Genomic DNA, 18,799 nt, shown 5'->3' with positions numbered 1-18,799 from the left:
TGGATGAGAGGCTTTGTCTCACTGGAGGATGTTTTCCCCTCTGCCATAGTAGCAGAGAGGGCATAAATGAGTTTTGCAACTTGTTAGGGTAAATGAGGGAAGCTCACATTGTCTTGTTAGAGGTGGCATGGACTACAGACAAGCAGCAGTGAAGGAAACATGTTCAGACAATAAGCTTAGATACTCCTTCTCCTATCACTGCAGTTCCTGATGAAGAGTCCCTCTCCAGCTTCCTTGTAGGCCCCTCCAGATACTGGAAGAAGCTATGAGATCTTCACTTAACTTTCTCTTCTCCAGACTGAACAGCCCCAATTTTCTCAGCCTGTCAAAAAAAAAAAAAAAAAAAAAGAGGAGCCTGAGCTCCTTTCTTTTATGTGGTTTTCAGGAGTTAGGTTTTGTCAAAGATGCTCCCAGTAGTCCTTTAACTTTTTTTCCAAGTTCTCTTACAAATCAAATTATGCAACTTGAAAACATCTCAAACTACATCAAAGTGAGTCTGTTTGCTAAAAGCATTTTAGTACCATTCCAGTCCAGTTCAGTCTCTTCACATTGTTCATGTCCAGATCAGGCTTTTCACTGAAGTTCAGCTTAAAAACTTAAACCTGTTTCATCTTTCTCCAGGGTGTTTTCTTGTATTCTCTGTCGGGCAGGATGGTTCTCCCAGTGGCCAAACCGATCATGCTCTCAGCTCACTCTCTTTGGCAAAACCCTTCTTCCCTCAGTCTGACATTGCAAAGGGCTGCTGAGAGGCATCATGTTCTCTCCTGGGAGCCCCCATTTTTCTCCTCCTTCCCTGGAAGCATCTGCTGCTATCCAGGAAGATGAGGGGACTTGGGCAGAGAACACGGAGTAGAATATTTCAGATGGAAGTGTCCTACAGTGACTATCTAGTCCACAGCAGGCACTTTGGTCTCCTGCACTTCAGGAAGGTTTTTTGGCAAACCCATCTCAGTGCCACCTTTACCTGTCCCTGCCGGGTGAGGACTTGCCTCTTCCACTCTGCTGAGGCTCCTGTCCAGCAAGGACATTTCTCCCTCAGCTCTGAGATCCGGTGCGTTGATCCTGACAGCTCTCCTTGTTTAAGGGTCAAGTTGAGTAGCCCAGATGTGTCACACCTCTAAACGTGGAGCTCTGCCGGCTTCTCTCCTAAAAGTTGCTCTACCAACAGAGTATTCCACCTCCTCCTCCGTTATGATGATCATTCTGGAAGGGGATGGAAAACAGCAGGATTCTGTACGGTTGAATGAGAAAACTGACATAAGGCGATGTGTACCAGAGCTAATCTATAATTCATCACGACCGTTCAGGGCTTTTAGAAAGCGGAGGAGAGCGAGGCGAGGGAGCCCTGAGAAAGGGTACGAAGGCCCTGCACGTGGCTGCAGCCAGCGAGGGCTGTCACTTCCGATGAGCACGGGCGGGCGGTGCCAGGCCACCAGGGAGAACCGGGCCCCGGTACCTGCTGCTGAGGAGGGGCTGCCTTTGCAGATGACTAGAAGCAGCTATGGTACTGACATCTCATTATTTCCAGCTTTGTTGCTCGCTTTTCCGGTCGCTGCTAATGTACCAGGCCCAAATTCCTTTGTGTGTTACCGCCTCGGGGGCCTCTGGCAGCTCCTGCTTCTGGGGGAGCGTGTCCAGTAGAGCCGAGTGCTGGTTTAGACTGGCAAGGCTAACGAGGAACAGCCATCTGGGAGAGGAGGGCTCGGATCCCAGTCTGCTGGTGCTGGCTTTCTACTGCTGGCAAAGTCAGGGATATGGCAAACCAGGTGGTTTGTGACTCGATCTCCTCCGGGGGGGAGAGAGGGCCTGCTTTGGCACTGCTGCTCAGGTCTGTCATTCCAGCTCATGGATGCGCTCCTGACTGTGTCGGTGTTGTCAGCCCTGCGCAGGCTCTCTGGACACCTCTCCAAGGAAGATTGGCAGCTCCCCAGAAGAGAGGGCTTGCCTGGACACAGCAGGGCTCCCGACGGGAAGGCGGCCTCTTCGTCATGCTGGTATTGCATAGCTGTAGCTGTTCTCTTCCCAAATGAGTTCTCTTCCCCTCCCCCAGCAAGGGAAGCTGTTGGCTCTCTGCTCAGCACCAGGGAGGTCACACCTGGACACGGTGTCCAGTTTAGGCCTTTCCCTCTGTTCAATCCCTACTCCATACCCAGGGATGCTGGGAAGGGTCTGGTTGGAGCTCTCAGGCTGGCCAGGGCTGGGGGCAGAGGGCTTGGGAGGAGGAGTGGGGAGCTGGGGCAGCCTGATGCGGTGAGGAGATGGCTGGGGGTGTATCCAATCACAGATAAAGTGATGTGCGAGGGGCAGTGAGGAGGATGATGTGGTCAGACTCTTTTGGCAGCCATGGCAGGTGACATAATAGGGAAATGTGGGAAGTTTGGCTTGGATATTAGGAAAAAAACAGCTGGTGGGGAGATGTCTCCTGCCACGGAGGGAGGCTTCAAGCATCACTCAGACAAGACCAGGCTGCCCAGGTCTCTTACTGGCAGCAGTTGTGTAGCGAGAGGGAGGTTGAATCAGAGACCACCTGCAGCTCCTTTTACCCACATACTCCTGTGGGTCTGAGCCCTGGTTCCTTTGGTAAGAGCAGTTCTTCTTGTGTCTCTCTGGCTTGCTTTCTGCTGCTTTGGCTTGCAGGGTTACTCAACAGCTCAGGAAAAACAGCCATGACTCTGAAAACCCATCAGTGCTTCTGTGGCTGGGAACCACGTGTCAGGCTGCACCGGCCTCGTGGGTTGGACATTGTGCAGAGTGCAAGCACAGCAGGGGGAAAGGATGGTTAAGGCAGGAGGCTGTCCTGCCATTAAGTTAATTTTTTGACTATACCTGCACTTCTGGGCTTGCATCCAAGGCCCGAAGTACTTGTGCGGTTTCTTCCTGCCTCCATCACTTTGGATGTGTTCCTTATTCCCTCCTGAGCTGGTTATTAATTATGGAGACTGCAGAGATGAAGTCCAGACTCTGCTAATGGTTGACTTCCCCGGGTTTTAGAAGCAGCATTTCAGTGACCTGCTAATGGTATTTTTTAGCTTTTCTTTTTTAAGCTCCACCATCCTTTTAGTTTCTACTCTGAGCGAGGCAGGTGACAGTGTTCAGGTGTTGGCTGGCTCTCTGGGCAGATCCCATCTGCAGCACCCCCGCTCATCTCCCTGGGTTAAAACCTCCTCCTTTTCATGCTGGCAGGGAGCACGGAGCAGCCTTGCCTGGCAGCATTCAGGCAGTGCAGTGACCCTTGCTGGGTGACGCCTCTCCGTTTCCCCAAACTTTAGGAATCGGGGAGCAAATCCATGCTGAGCACTGTGCCAGGCCCCAGCGATCCTCACAAAGCCACTCACCCCTTTGCTCCTGGCCACCAGCTTCCCTCTCAGCCTCTAAAGCTGCCTGGCCAAACCCCAATGCTATCTCATCTTTTCTCTCCCGGCCTTGTTATTCCTTCTCCCCCTCTCCCGAGGAGGCCCAAGGAGCGGACGCTGGGCTTGCTCCTCCTCCCTGCCTCATCCAGGCTGCGGGTGCTGCCGGCCTCGGCGCCGGCTCTGTCTGCCCTTTGCTCTCCCTGGCCCGGCTGGCCTACCTCCATTCCCATGGCAGGATCCCCTGGTCCCTGTCACTGCTGCCAGGCTGCCTTCACTGCTGCCCGGCCCCCCAGTCCTCTGGGAGCTACAGCTCTCCTTCTCCAGTCTTGTTCCCGTTTCTCCACTGCTCTGATGTGGGCAATTAGCCCTGTGTTTTTCTTTGTAGATCCTGCCAGGCTCTTCCCTGCCTTCCCTGCTGCTTCCAGCCTGCTTCTGGTCAGCAAACCTCTGTGCAGGGATGCGCAGGAAGGAGCTGCCTGCATCCCCTCCTCCCCGAGCTTAGCCTTGGTGTTAGGGGAACAGGGAGGGAAAGACTTGGGAAAGTGGAAACAATGAGAGTGCAAAATCTTCTCGGTTTGGTTTTTCCAGCTCTGCGTGTTCATATCCCCCGGGACATATCCCTGGTATCAGATGGCAGCACTGGCCTGGGAGTCCCTGATCCCGTTTTGCAATCCCCCAGTCTCAGCCAGCAGCTCAGGCCTTCCTGTAAGTGCCCCGATGGTCACGGGGAAGGAATGTTCCCCCGGCCGCATGGGGAAAGGTCACCACGGGCAAAGGGGACGCTGGGACTGGGCCGATGAGGGCAGCGCCGATCAGAGCGGAGCCAAAAACATTCTGGCTTACAGGGGAAATGGGAAAAGAAAAAAACACATTTCAAGAGGTTAAATGTTTTGGGCAAGGCCCCGCTTCCTTTCACAGGGCACATCTCGGAGCAGATGCAGTGCCCAGGCCAAGTCCAGGAGGACGTGTGTGCGTGTGTTTCATCGCTCTCTTAGCTGGAGGATGTTTCCTGCTGAATCTGTTTCCAAAAACATCTGTGTGTCCGCTAAAGCACTGCCTGGGACAGAGGTTTGGGCCAGTTACTGCTGCTCAGAGCAGCCCTTGGGCTGAGCAGCATGTTGTGGCTCACTTCCCTTCCTACCCTGTGCCTGCCAACAAACCTCTCCCCTGGATGCAACTCAGAAGGAAAGCTGTGACTGGTGGCAGTGGCCGCAGCGGGATTAACATCCAATATTAAGGGCTTAACTCATCCCTGCCAGCCAGGGGTTCCAAATAACTGCCGTGCCTTGTGCCTTTTACTTCCACCCTGGAGTTTGTAGCTGCCTTGGCTAAGCTGGAGCTTGCTCCTGGCACTTTGTTTTGAGAGTCTGGCCTGTTGGCTGAAGGCTCCTGGGAACTCTGGTCACATTTATTGGGGTGGGGGCGGAGTGGAGAGAGGAGGAGGAATTTCTAGGTTGGGCTTATGAACCCGAGTTTTTCAAAATTCCCAGCGTGTTAAAAAAAATACAAAGCTAATCTGGCCCTTCGTCTCTAGGTTACGTTTGCCTCGGCCGGGGCTGAGCTCATGGAAAATTGCAGCTTAGCTCCTGTGCTCCCTGCCAAGATTAGTAGGTTTAAAAACTAACTGATAACATCTTTGTAAACTTGGAGTCGTTTCTCTAAAGCCTGCTGATCCTTCCAGCCTGGATTTTGGAGCTTTCCTAGAGATCCAAGAGAGCCAAGCAGGACGATGGTATCTCTCCCACAGTGTCTTCAAATACTCTGAGGGAGCAAGGAGGCTGCTGTTTCCTGAAGGGTGTATTGGGATCCCTCTCCCTGCTCCTAACCAGACACACGGCACGCAGCCACGCTCTGCACGTAACTTATAATAATCACCGGTTTTATTATTAAAAAATTACAATAGAAAAGTACCTTTAAACATATTTCCAAAAGCGGAGTAGACAATGTGGAAGCTTCTCTCCTCTCCACGAGACAAAGTACAGGAAATAGTTTGCTAAAAGAGTTAGTCTCTCGCTTGGGAATGCCGGTATCGTTCCTTTTAGAGCCACTCTGAGGTTTGTTTTGGATTTGATTTCTTCTCACATCACTTCTATCAGTCCCATTTTTTACAGAAGACTCCAATGGGACAGTTTCCCGGCGTGAAAAATCCCATTTTCTCATCCCCCTGCCCCACCCCGACAGCCAAAATCTCAACTGTCTTATTTTGGCCCACCCACAGGATGAGAGGAAGGAGGAAGGAAAAGGTGATGATGCTGAATGAGGCCATGGACAGCTGGGAAACCAGCTACAGTGAGGCCTGGGCAGCGGCTGAGCTCACTGTTCCTTGCAGCTGGAATGAGGACAGGGGAAGGAAATGGAAGGAGGAGCTTTACACCTCCCTTTGCAAGAAACCGAGACCTGATATGAGGTTTTGGGTTGGTTTGCTCTGTTCATTTCTTTCTGCAAATTCCTCCTGGAGCAAGGAGAAGGAGCAACTAGTACATCAAGCAGTCTCTTTGCTGGTACACTACCTCCGTAAAGGGTGTTGGCAGCTTCCCTTCTTGTCTTTGCACATGGAAACACGGGAATGCCACGCAGCGAGCGGCCGGACTGGCATAACCTCGGTGCTAAAACCCCAGTCCAGCGCTTCGGCGTAGCAGGAAGAGTTTTTCTCATACAGCAGTTTACGTTGCCTGTAACAGCTTGAAGCAGCCATGGCAGGAGGAGGAGAAGGAAGAGGAGGAGGCAAATTGTCACCTTGCTACATGTGCGGGCCGTGTGCCCATCCCTGATCCGAGCCGTTGCACCCCGCGGAAGCTTTGCACAGCAGCTACGAACACAGCCCTAAGGTACAAAAAAAACACGGGAAGGACGTTCCTGATTGTCCTGCCTGGTTGTCATTTGGTACAACTGGGAAGGAGACAGTAATACTGCAGTGTCCACGGACGTCTCGCCGACACGGCCGGAGCACAATTCCTGCGAACCCGCGTGGTGTGTCTCGACATCTGCGCACACGTGAACATCATGCCTTCGACATGCAGCTGACGGGGCCGGGGGACAATGTAAGACTCTTAATTACACACCTTCCGAAAGTCAAGCACGAAGCCTGTGGTCCAACCCGGTGTAAGATTGTCCTGTTTGAGGAGCTTTGGTACAAAAATACTTGGCTCTCGTTTTAAGTCTGCTTTCGTGTGGTTCTGTTTGAAAAGTTCAAACGCTACAACAATGCCTGTCAAACCATGCTTTCGGGAGCAACACACTCTTCCTTACAAATATACAGTGTAAAAGAGGAAAATATTATTACTAGGTAATGTTTTTCTTCTAGGAGAGCAGATGTGTGATAGAGGCTGTGGGAAAGTCTTGGAGGAATCCAAACTCGTGTGAGGGTTTTTTTTTCAAGCCTGTAACAACAGAGAGAGGTGTTAAAAAAAAAAAAAGGCAGCTGTGATGGAGGAAAAAGGGGCTGTGATTCATCTCTCGTCCTTCATGGGGAAACTCCTGTGCAGCAGCATGGGGGAGAGGGAGGCTTGTTTTGGAAATCTGTGCCCAGTCCTCACTCCAAGGACAGGGAAAGGCAAGGTGGGAAATGGCTGTGCAGAGAGACTGTTGGCATCCCAGGTGTAAAGGAACCCCCTGGTCCCAGTTTGCTCCTCCCAGTGGCTGAAGTCCCTGGGGTTTGAACTGGGAAGCTGAGAGTTAACTTGAATTTTGCACTTTAAGAGGAATTCAGTCTCTGTTGATCCAAGGCAGGAAGCGAGGACGGAGATGAGATTACCGGGGGTAATTCAAAGCTGAGAGGCATTCCTTGGCTGTGGAAACCCTCGCCCCAGATAATAATAATGATAAAGGCGGGAATGGCAGGGCCGTGGTTCCGGCTGGGCAGCAGCAGGAGCAGCGATGCCACCCTGCAGGGATCAACCCCAGGGTCACACCCCCCTCACTGCCTATTCCCTTGGGGACAACACATTGGCTTCCTCACCCTTTGGCCCCCTCCCCAAAGGCAGCCAAGCCCACGGGACAGCCGGGCGCCATCCCGGCCTTACCAGCACACTGTGGTCCGGCGGAGAGCACGTCACCCCAGTAGCCGCCTTGGAAGACTCCACTAATACCCACAAGACTGACTGTAGGCCACCATCACACACCTGAGACCTGCGGGAGGACACAGCGGAGGGTGAGGGACGCTGGCACGGGGGGCTGAGGTCGCGGTGCTGTGGGGAGAGGTGGGTTCACAGTGGTCAGAGCCGGCGCTTCCCAAGGGGGCAGTTTTCACCTTAGCCCTGCCCTGATGGGCTCCAGGCAGCAAGTACAGGACAGGGCCAGGCTGGCAGCAAAACCCTTCCCTGGGCTGTGCCCTTCTCGGGTGGAGGAGCCTGGCAGGGAGCCGGGAGGTCCCCAACCCTGCATCCTCACCACCCACTGTGGCTACTGGTGTTGCTGTGGGCTGGTGGACCTGTTCCAAATGATTCACTCGCCTCCCCTTCCCAAATACGGCTCTGCTTACATTTTATCTGGAAAGTTTGGCAGAGTGCATATTTTGGAAGAACCACTGGTTCCCAAAGCCCTGCCGCTCCCTATTTTTATCTGCTGGGCCTAAAATAGCCGGTAAGTTCTTTGTGGATCCAAGTCTGGGTCCAGCTGCAGCCAGGGCTGGGCCTCCTGCCCTCCGGGATGAGTGACCATGGGAGCCAATACCAGAGCTTTGGATGCACTGGGTGTGGAAGCAGGAGGCTTCCCAGCAGGGATCTGCAGTGTGCAGGGATATTCCCAACGGGGATGGTCAGGGTGGGTGGGATCATGGGGTAAAGCAGTGCTCAGCATCCACTGAACCTCTTTCCCCTCTTCCACTTGGGTCCCCTTTGTTTATTTATCCACGAAAGGCCAAGTTATTTGCAGAGCATGTCTTGCAAGGCTTTTTCCATCCAAAGAGGTCCCAGATGGAATCGGATCAGTCCCTCCCTCCAGCCAGGCAGCTTGGTGAGGCTGCACTTCTTATTTTGGCAGCTCTACCACCCCGTGCTGCCAGGAGAGTTTTCATTAAGGTTTAATGAGATGGTTGTGTTGGGGCTCCCTTCTTTTCCATCACTGCACCCCCTCCCCAGCAGGATGCCTTTTCCATCCTGCCCAGGGACATTTGGGAAAGTGTTGGGGTGAATGGTGGCAGGGACATCCCCTTCCTGGGGGCAAGGAAGGCAACTGGACTTAAGGGTGCCTGCTGGAAATTGGCCTCACCAGTAGTCTGGCTACCCACCCTGAGCTGCTGGAGACCCCAGGAGTTGTGGTGGTGGGGGAAGGCCAGGGTAAGGTTGGAGGTGGATCCCAGCCAGCGCAGGAGGATGGGACCGGGACAGTGGCACTCACCCGGCATTCAGCAGAACTGACGGGACTTCCAGCCCTGAGAACCAGCCTCGGAAGGAGGGATCCAGCGCATCTGCAGAGGCAAGGGGGACACAGAGTGAGAGGGGGGTGGCCGCCCACCCTGGCAAGATCCAGCCGCATCTGGGATCCCCTTTCCCGGCCTTCCCCAGGCACAGGGTGGAGGGAGGTCAGAGCACAAGCAGTACAGCCGTCCCAGCTCCAAATGGGACAGTAACACTGGGGCCAAGCACAGCCCCCAGCATCCTTGCTTCCAGCAGGATGGAACTGGGATAGCAGCACCACAATCCCACTGAGCAGGAGTGAGCTCATCCCTCTCAGCTTCTCAAAAGCCCAGTTGAAACAGGGTGGAAAACATCAGACGCCAAAACCCAGCACATGGTGCTCAGTGCCCTGCCAAATAACACCAAGTCAGCCCCCGTCCATCCCGAGGTTCCTGGTCCCGCCGCTCTCTGCAGGATCCAGCCAAGCAGCTCCAGTTTGGACAGTGGCACCCATCTCCAGTGCCCCCCACCAAACCTGCATGGGGAGGGGGGGTGGGAAAGGTGCCACCACCATGCTTCCCCTTGTGCTGATATTGCACATCAGGTAATATTTCTTCTGTCTAACCTCAGCCTAGGTTTTCCCGAGGGACCCTCCAAGCTTCCATACGCCTCCGTTTCCTTCGCTGTCGCTTCTCTGAGCAGGGCAGGTGCTGCCTGTTAGCAGTTATTTGACAAGGCAAGTACATAGCTGCAATAATATTTACTGCTGCTCTTCCTATGAGCAGCAGGGCACGAAAAGCTGGAGTTTCGTCCAAGGTTTGTACGCCGAGCGCTTTTCCACACCCTCCTGCTCAAACCAGCCCCTGGCTGCTCCGGCTCCCAGCAATGGTGGCTCTGGATAACCTGGCTCAATCCTGGTGGGCCAGGGCCAAAAGCCCCTTGGAAGCAGTTTATCCAGCTACTCTGTTTCCGTGTGCTCGTTTTCTCCTGCTCATTGCCGAATTGGAGCCAGTAGCAAGGAGCAAAAGCCAGGATGATGTCTGCCACAGATGCTGGGGAGGCAGCTGCCCGTTCCCCCTTCATGGCAGAGGTCTTTTCCCAGCATCCCCACGATGTAAGGCTGGCACTGCAAAGAAATCCTCTTCCTCCTCCATTTCCATGTCTTCTCTTCTTTCCCCAGCTCCTCTCCCAGGCGGATGGTTAATTTTTAACAGCCACGTGCTGCCGTCGGGGGCCACCGGCGCTGGCAGCCGGCAGAAAGCACTTGTGACAAGGCAGCACCTCGTCAATAAAAGATGGATCCTCCATTTGCGCTTCGCTTCCCTCTCCTCCCCGTCAGAGCCGCTTGGCTTCACACCCCATGTCCGGCACACCACATCCCAGCAATGCTCCAGGGGCTCTGGAGCCCCCATCTCACACACCATGCCAGCAGCCGGATGGCAACGAGTGACGGGGATGGTCCAGACCCGGAGAGCATCCCCATCCATCCATCCCTCCCTCCCTGCCCACTTGCCCCACCACGGGCAGCAGCAAAGGTAGGAAGGCAGAGAGAGGTGTTTGGGGAAAGGCAGGACCCCTGCCAGCGCTCAGCTCCGTTTGGGAGCCATCCCTAAATCTCAGGGAGCGGGGAGTGAGTGCCTGTTAGCCGGGCAGAGGTTAGTGGTGCGGCGGGCACCGAGGGGGAAGGGGGTCCGGGAAGGGTGGGAGGGTGAGCGGTGGTTGGTGAGGGATGGGTTGGAATTACCTGGGCGTGCAGCGAAGCGGGATAGGTGAAAGCAGGAGGAGGTAGAGCAGGTGCTAATTCCGCTGGGTACAGAGGGTACGGCCCCCACACTTCAGGGCTACTGGGGTAAAGTGCAGGCACTGTGAGCTCATCTGCAAGAGAAGAAGAGGGAGAGTTAAATGGTGACCACAGGGCTGCCACCCCTGCCACGTCCTTCCTTCTCCCCCCGAAGCAGGAGCAGAGCTTCCCCCGGAGAAGTGCAGGATGTCACTGCCGAGAGCCAATGTGGTACTGAGCTCGTCATGTCCAAAAGGTTTAATGATCCCAGGGATCCAGCAGAGGAGAGAACGTGGCTCAAGCCTGTGCACAACAGCGAGGTGGGGAACCGGTGTCCATGCGAGAAAAGCTCTTCCAGAGGCAGAAACAGGTATGGAGCACTCACGGCAGGACATTGCTGAGACCCCCAGACATGACGAGGAAACTCCCCAGCACGGAGAAGCAGCACCTTAGGCTTGTCCCACTCCCAGGCACCGTGCCAGGCTGGCTATTACCTGTCCTGGGATCCTCTCCTTTTGGGGACTCCTGGCAGCAAGCAGGTGCCACTGCTTCCAATTGGACCTGGCATTCCCCACTGCCACCCCCCCACAGTATCCCTGCTCCTTCCAGCACCCCACACGACATCACATTCCCTGAATAAGGTGTTTTCACCGGGATGGGGGCAGCCCCCAGCATCCACCACCCCAAACCCTTACTGGCGCCGCAGGCCCCGGTACTCACAGGGCTCCCGGGCGATGAACTGAGGTACGGCGGTGGGGAAAGGGGTGCTGGGATTTGGGGTGCCCACCAGCTTGCTCTTGGCCATCTTGGTGTTGGCCTTGGCGAACTCCAGCCGCAGCGTCTGGGGGATCTCGGGGTCGAAGCGGATGCCCTGCGGGAGGGGAGGAGGGAGGGGAGGCACGGCGGGTGGGCGAGCGCTGCCGCATGCCGGCCCCCGCAGCAAAAATAACTCTCTCCCCGTTATTTATGGGGTTTTTATTTCAACTTCCAGCCTTGAAATGAGCTAATTTGCCGGGCCCCGAGGCAGCTCACATTCCTCCAGCATCTTTAGCATCGGCACCATATTTGGCAGTCGGCATCCCCGCAAGGCCAAGCTCTTATCCAGGGGGATTAGTGGAGCCAAAGAAAAGAAGTTTTACGTTGAAAATGAAGACAGGGAAGAAAAACAACCCTAAACCCAAACCCGGGGAGAACTGGTGAGGAACCGCAGAACCAGCTCCACATGATTCTGCCCCTGACTATTTCCAGGTAACTCCACAGAGGTAGAAGGGAGCTGCTAAAAGTGAGATTTGCTTTTTCTTTTGCAGATTTTGCCAGGATTTTTTCCTGCTGAACAAACAGGAGAGGCTGGGAACGGTGTCTCTCGCTTGTATTTGTATCTAAGGCTCAAACCCTGAGAGTTCAAGCCCTCCTGGATGGCCCTGAGAAAGGTGAGAGGGATGCAGCCCCCTGGGAGGGAAGATGTGGATGAGAAATAACGATGGGATTGTCTGGAGGGATGGGGATGCTATGGGGCGTGGGAGCTGCACATCCCCAGCGTGGAGGAATTGAAGGAGTATCTGGAAACAGGGAAACAAGGAGAAAAATGGGAAAATGGAGCAGCCAGGCTGGGCACACTCACGTTCAGAGCGTTCTTCGCCGCCTCTGCCTCGGAGCGGCTGTCGAAGCTGACGAAGCCCACGGGCTGTGGAGGAAGGAGAGGAGGAGCCATCAATCAGGTGGGGAGCAGAGGGGACCCCCCCTCACCCCAGGGACTGGTGGTGCCAGGGAATAGTGGGATGATTGCCCTGTTAGGAGCGGCTCCTACCTGCTTGGAGGTGAGTTTGATGAGAGACCCCTCGTACCCCTGCAAGGAAAGGATAAAAAAGGGTGTTCAGTGGAGATCCCCACCATTAAATAATAATAACTGAATAAATTGACTGAATTAGATTTGGGGGGGGGGGAACCAGTGGGCTCCCAGATCCCAGTAAGTTGTTTGGGGCTGGGGCAGGGGCCAGCCCCACACTTCCAGCCCCCCTTTCCCTCACCAGTTCGGTACCTTAAAGGGCCTGAAGAGCAGGTAAAGTTCCCGGGGCTTAATGTCCAGAGGCAACCCGCTGACAAAGAGTGTCCTCACCTGGAAAAGAAGAAAGAAGGTTCCTGGGGATACTCTTCATCCCTAACTTGGCTTCCTGCAGCCAGAGGGACAATGCCAGCCCAAAGGGAAGCTCCTGGGCAGCCAAAAGCCTTAAGCCACAATTGAGTGATGCAGAATTTTTGGGAGACCACGGAGGAAGCTGCTAAGGCATCATGGAAAGGTAACAGAGACCTGTCCTCACCCCACAGAGTGCTCTCTGGGCTGAAAAAGCTTCCAGCATCCCAGCACCTTCCTACCCCGGTCTGGCAAACAGGATCTCTCCCGGCATCCCCAGCAGATCCAGGACTCTGCAGACAATGCCTATTGTCTCAGTTTAATTGCAGCAGCTCATTAAGGACTGGGAGAAGCAAATCCCAGCTCTTCCTCCTGGAGGAATGGCCGGGCCCTGGTTTGGAGGGGGCTGGGTTTAAGCAGCTTGTCCCTGGTTTGTAGAAGTCACCTTTTAAGGGGTTTTAACCCTTTTTTGATGGATCAAATGTTTGTGGTGGTGCAGCATCCTCAAAGCTGGTGTGTTTGGCGGAAATCCCACTCCCACCAACTCCGAGGCGGGATGTGGGGGTCCCCAGGGATAGGCAAGCCCTGTGCTGGGATGGTTTTGCTTTACAACCAGCTCATAGCTGGTGAAGCAATGTGGGGAACTGGGTCTGCTGCCAGTTCCCCCTCTCCTCATCCACAAAGTCTCATCTGAACACTTTGGGCTGGAGGAGGGGAAAACTTTGATTTATTTTATTTTATTTTTTTGGCCACGCACCCTGCCTGCCCCATTCCCTGGGAAAGAGACATGGGAAACTGCCAGAAACAGCCAGCCCAGGCCTATTCTTCTGCTGACATTTCTTCTTTCTCTTGCAGATAAGCTATCTCCCCCATCTCCCAGCCTGGGAGCAGCAAACATTCCTGCTTTGTGGAACAAAACCTCTGGCTGACCTGTATCTGTTAAATAACAAAAGGTACTCGAGCTGTTTGCATATAGTCCTTGTGCCAACAGCCCTGGTGATACCCATCCTGGTACCTGTGTTATCATCATCATCATTATTCCTGCAGGTACCAGCATCCAGGCCAGATGGGATCAGCACAGGGGTGTCCTCACCCGTTCCTGAGCCAGGGCTGCAGGCAGGCACAGCCTGATAGCCTGTCCTCTCTAGTGGAGCCACCCAGGGTGGGCTGGAAGCCCCCCTAAAGCACCTTGGGGGACCTCTGCCAGATTTCTGCTGTCTCCCAAGACCAGAGGCTGATGGAGCATCCCAAGGCATTCAATATTGCTCTGTTTCCCCATGGAGACAGTGCCCAAATTTCTCCCAGCAGGGAGGCAGGAGGAGCTCCCCTTGTGCTCATGAAATTCAATGTAAAGAAAACAAATTTATCCTTTCCTTGGGGAAATAAATATTTCCTTTCAGACAGGTCTGACTAAGCGTGGCTGCTATCCGGGGAATTGGCTCTCCGGATGCATCCACCTTCCCAGCTGGGTTTGTGAGCATCCCTGCGTGGTGTCCCCTGTCTCCATCATCCCTGGAGCAATTCTGGCAAGCTGGCTTCCCATTTCTCCTCTCCCTGGGGAGCTGCATGAAACACCAGAGGTGTCGACAGCTCCGGGTGGGGGAAATCCACTGCCAGTTTGCAGCATCCCTAAAATCCAAATCCTACAAGCCCAAGCCTGGCAGATCATTTATCCCCAAAGCCACGTGGGAGAGATAAAAGACCCCTAGGAACCCTTCGAAATTCAACCCTGCAGAAGAAGGGCTTCTCTTCCTTAATGACTTGTTTTCTTTGGAAGTTCAAACGCGGGTCGGCCAAGTTTGAATCCGTAAAATTACACAGCGGCGGGAGGGAGAAGGGCTCCAAAGGATCCCCCAGCTGGTTTCCAGCCCCAAAAGGCCTGGGAGAGGAGGGAGGAATATGAGCTCGTGGGTGCTCCCCATCTGCACCCCACAAAAGGGGCCTGGGGTGTACGGAGCCACAGGGATGTTTGAGTAGGTCCTATGCAAACAGCATCCTTTTGCTGGGTAACAAACAGGTGGAACTGGCAGAGTAAGGGAGTTTCCTCAGGGATAATCCCAGCAGGCTGGACGGATATCCTTTTGCCAAGGGAAGGATCTTAGCGGAAATATTACTCTTGCCCTTAAATGGAAGGCGAGCTTCGGCTCACAGGGAGCTGCTCCAGGTTTTCTCGTGCCGAGAGATCCCAGGGATTCAGTCACCATCCTCTACCAGAAACACATTCAGGGCAAAATCCCACCCTAGACTGGGAAGAAAAAGTGCCTTATCAGCCAGCAGGCAAATATAAGCTCTTCCATGGGGAAAAATGACCCCTTCTGGCACGCAGATTGGGTGAGGCGCCTGTTCCCAAGTGTCTCATGGGATGGGGCCAGACCTACAGCTCCCAGGCAAGGATTAGTGAAGGACGCTGGAGCGCTGGGATCCCTGCAGCCCAAACCCCCTTTTTTTATTTTTTTTTTTGACAGCTCGAGCTGTTTCGTTTCAGTTCTGCTGTACAAATATTTTCAGTTTCTTCTCAGTGGAGCATTTCTCCATCATTCCTTCTCCTTATGATTTGGGGTGAAACCAAAGGTTTTTTTCCAGGTCAGAAGTGCCGATGTTTGCTCTGGGAAGCTGCTGGCCATGGGTGCAGCACCTCAAAGGCGACCACCTTGATTTCCTTCCATTTCCTGCCATGGGGATGGCAGCTATGCACGAGGAGCGCTCCAGGTCCCCTTCCACAGTCCTTCTCTGCTCCTGCTGCTGCACCCCACAACTCCCAGATTTGCCAGGGCTGCTGGATCCTCCCTCTGCCTCCTCACTCCTGGTTTTGTCCCCTCTTGGCTTTTATTGTCCCTGCAGGACAATATCTCTGCTACTCTCTCCCAGAAGCCACCTCCATTCCACTTCTGGCCCGTCCCTCTCACCTCTGCATCCCACCATTCCCTTCTGTTGTCCTTGAAATTCCATATCCCATCTGGGGCATTTAAAGGGTGATGGAAAGGGTCTAGGGGGGTTTGCTGAGAGGGTCAGGGCTGGAGACACACAGGGAGAGGCAGGGCCTGGGCCAAGAGGTGGCTGGGGTCGAGGAGGAGAGGAGCATGGATCGAGGATGGCCCAGCATGGAGAGATCCATGATGGAGCACTGGCAGCCCTCCTCCTCCTCCTCTCCTCACCTTAAGCCACAAGCGAGGTTCCTGAAGGTAAGGAAGCACCAGGGAGGCATTACCCTGTCTCGGACCCCCATCGGATGGCGGTGCCCAGAGGGATGCCGGGTGTCCCGAGGGATGCCGGGTGTCCCACCAGCACGGTCATGGTCCCCTGCCCCTATCCCTGCCCAAACCACCTCCGGTGAACGTTAACAGGCTGGGGGGGAGGCGGGAGGCATCCGGGTGATTCATCCACGAGGCATTTAATCGCCTCCTTCAGCCCCGGCTCCCCGTCCGTCCGTCCGCCCCTTCCAGCGGGGCTCGCTTTAATTCTCCACCAGCCGATTATCCGCTTGACTGCCCGCCGCCGGAGAGGCACCGCCGGGCAGCCGGATCCCGGCGGGAGCGGGAGGGCGACGGCACGGGGCTGCCATGGAGCCAGGGAACAGGGCGAGCAGAGCTTCTCCCCGCACCCCATTCCCGGCAAAGCGGGGTGCTGTTCTCTCCTTCCCCCCCGCGCGGCGGGGTGCATTCCGGCCCCGCCGGGATTAGTCCTGGCATAAATACTCTCTTGGCTAATGGAGCGTCTTCCTCGGCTGGGTTTAGATTCCCGGGCTGTGTGTACGCATGCCTTCAGCCCGCAAAACTCCCCGACATAAACAAGGCTGAGGCCGAGGGATGCCGGCTCCTCCGCCCGGGGGAATGCGGGAGGACCGGGATCAGCCTCCGGCCTCGCAGCCTCTTGTCCAGAGGGGCAGACAAACGTCCGGTGACGGACAGGAGGAGAGGAACAGCCCTTGGGGAAGAGCGAGTCCAGAGCTGCCGGGGCTGGAACGAGGAAGCGGCGGAGGAAAAGGCAGCGAGAAGCCAAGGGAGCAGATGGGGGATTGCAACAGAGCGGAGGAGCGGCGGGATCAGGAGGGGGTCACACACGGCCCTGTCCCGCCCAGACTTTGCTCCCAAACCCTCCGGACCCCACGCTTCAAGGGGGAAAGGAAGCAGGAGCACGGGGAGATGCGACGGAGGGGGCACGGGGGAAAATTTTATCCACTCACTGGGCGCACTACCCCCCAGATACCACCCCTGGTGTTCCCTCCCCACGCCACGGTCCCCCGGGGTGAGGGATCTGGCATGGGATGGGAACGAGGGCCACGAGCCGGGCTCTCCGCAGCCGCTCCGCTACCAAATAAGGCCTCCGCCGAGCCTTTTACATGCCGTTCTCGCCCGGCCAAAGTGACGTGACCGCCTTCCCAAATTGTTCTGGCTCCTCCGTGGGGAACCCCCTGGCTCACAGCTCCCCTGTGGGTACCCCGGGGAGGAGGCGAGAGGGATAGGGAGGCCACCCGGGATGCCAGGAGCAGGCAGGAGGAGCGGGGCTGAAGTGGGGGCTTTGCCCACCTGGCAGCAACCTCACTGATCTCCCCGGGATAGGGGCTGCTTCTCCCTCTTTTGGGGGGGGGCAGGAGCCTGGAAGGCAAGCCCTGGGAGGGGAGAGGTGCGGCGCAGTAGCCGGGCAACCCCCTTCCCCTGCGCTTAAGCAAATACTCGACAGCACCGGCTCTTCCAGCCTGGGCTGGGCAAAACTCCTGCAGGGAAAGTACCTGCCTGGCACTGGAGGAGCCCGGCTTGGCCATCGCCCTCCTAATTTGTTCCCGGCACAGCGGGTGACCCTGGCACCTCGCAGCCGTCCCCTCCAGGGACTCCCCATGTCCAGCACCGAAAGATCAGGGGTTCCCCAAGTGCGAGCACTGCGACAGCCGGCCCCTGGCCCCCCGGATCCAGCCGGGGGGGGCACATGCCGTGCCGTTGGGGAAGGCAACAGGCCTCCACGGATGTCTCCCACTGCCACGTTCGGCCGAGCCACAGCCGCGGGACCCGGCAGCATCATCTCCCACACACCCCTCGAAGCCACGAGTGGGAAAACTCCCCATTATTTAGGAAACTTTTGGGAGTTTGAGGCCAGAGCCACCTCCAGAACAAACAAATGAAGGCAGGCAACAGCGGGCCATGGAGCTGCGGTGATCCCAGCGCTGGCCATCAACCAGGGACCCCAGTACGAGCTGGCCGGGACCTGCCGGAGCAGCCCGGAGGGTGGAGAGCGAGAAGGAAGAGGAGATCCCAGATCGGAATCTTCTCGCTCTCACCCTCCCACAAGTCCAAATTCCCATCTCAAGGTCACGGGCAAAACCAGGAACTTTGTGGTTGGAACGCCAGCTCTCACCGTGGCGCGGCGTGGGGTTGGTCCACCGTGGGGGAGATGTTTCGGACATCTTTGGGGTGAGACCCAAGGGAAGGGACGCGTGGCCGCTGGATGCGCTGCACCCACCAGCACCGGCACCACCAGGCACCGGCCCCGGGACCGGGGTGAGCCTGGTTTGCCCCCCACGGCCCCACGGAGCTGCGTGTGTCGAGTGGGGCTCCCCGCGCCCACAGGTCCCCGCCGGGGAGCCGGAGGGGCGTTTGCGGGGAGGCCCGGGGGGATGCGGGCGGTGGATGGGGGCGTCCCTGGGAGCGGCGATGCGCTCCCCGCCGCTCATCCCCGTCCCCCCGCAGCAGCCCCGCGTACCTGGAGCCTCGTAAACCGATGAGACCCCCCCCGGCGAAGACCCCCCCTCTCCCATCCTGGGTGGATGCGTGGCCACCCGCGGAGCGCAGCCCCCGAGGATGAGGGTGGGGAGGGAGATGCCGGACCCTCCCCCCCCGCCCCAAAACCCCCGTGTGTGTCCCCCCGGTACCTCCTCCTCGGGCAGGCCGGTGTCGGCGGGGCCGCTCTCCCGGTCGGCGGGGAGGTTGCTCATGGTGCGACCGGCCAGGCTCCTCGTCCCGCCGGCGGCAGCCGCGTCCGGGCGGGCGGCGCTGGAGGCTGGTCCCGGCGGCGGCGGGGGGGCCGGGGCGGGGCGGCGGGGCCGGGGAGGGCCGGGGCGGGGGCGCGGCGGAGCGGAGCGGAGCGGCGGGAGGCGACGCGGGCGCGGCGGGATGGAGGGGCGCGGGGTCGGGGGCGCGGGAGGTGCGAGACGGGGCGCGTGATGCGGGGTTCGGGAAGGCGGGACGCAGGGCTGGGGAGATGGGAC

General features: G+C 56.6%; 1 protein-coding gene and 1 long non-coding RNA gene across 5 annotated transcripts; one reads left to right on the top strand and one right to left on the bottom strand.

The window, feature by feature from the left end:
* Positions 1–5,211: 5,211 nt before the first annotated feature.
* On the bottom strand, positions 5,212–18,612 carry RBPMS (RNA binding protein, mRNA processing factor). Of its 3 annotated transcripts, none has more exons than XM_051770598.1 (9): positions 18,464–18,612; positions 12,508–12,585; positions 12,277–12,315; positions 12,091–12,153; positions 11,190–11,340; positions 10,434–10,564; positions 8,691–8,760; positions 7,376–7,540; positions 5,212–6,733 (listed from the first exon to the last, which is right to left on the bottom strand). In XM_051770598.1, the coding sequence occupies exons 1-7, from the start codon at positions 18,524–18,526 to the stop codon at positions 8,698–8,700; spliced, it is 588 nt and encodes a 195-aa protein (XP_051626558.1). In that variant the 5' UTR covers positions 18,527–18,612; the 3' UTR covers positions 5,212–6,733; positions 7,376–7,540; positions 8,691–8,697. The 3 variants fall into 3 exon arrangements, with proteins under 3 accessions (XP_051626558.1, XP_051626557.1, XP_051626556.1); XM_051770597.1 differs by having other exon boundaries at positions 7,376–7,481; XM_051770596.1 differs by lacking the exons at positions 5,212–6,733; positions 7,376–7,540; positions 8,691–8,760 and having other exon boundaries at positions 9,341–10,564.
* Positions 10,571–14,237, top strand: LOC127462174 (uncharacterized). Of its 2 annotated transcripts, XR_007900334.1 has the most exons (4): positions 10,571–10,839; positions 11,461–11,899; positions 12,795–13,553; positions 13,648–14,237. It is a non-coding gene; the product is annotated as an uncharacterized LOC127462174 (long non-coding RNA). The 2 variants fall into 2 exon arrangements; XR_007900333.1 differs by having other exon boundaries at positions 12,795–14,237.
* Positions 18,613–18,799: the final 187 nt, after the last annotated feature.

This window comes from Manacus candei, unplaced genomic scaffold (genome assembly GCF_025592945.1).
Source record: "Manacus candei isolate 608988 ecotype Guabito, Panama unplaced genomic scaffold, ASM2559294v1 h1tg000120l, whole genome shotgun sequence".
NCBI classification, from domain to species: Eukaryota; Metazoa; Chordata; class Aves; order Passeriformes; family Pipridae; genus Manacus; species Manacus candei.
This window is presented reverse-complemented; position numbering and strand designations above follow the sequence as displayed.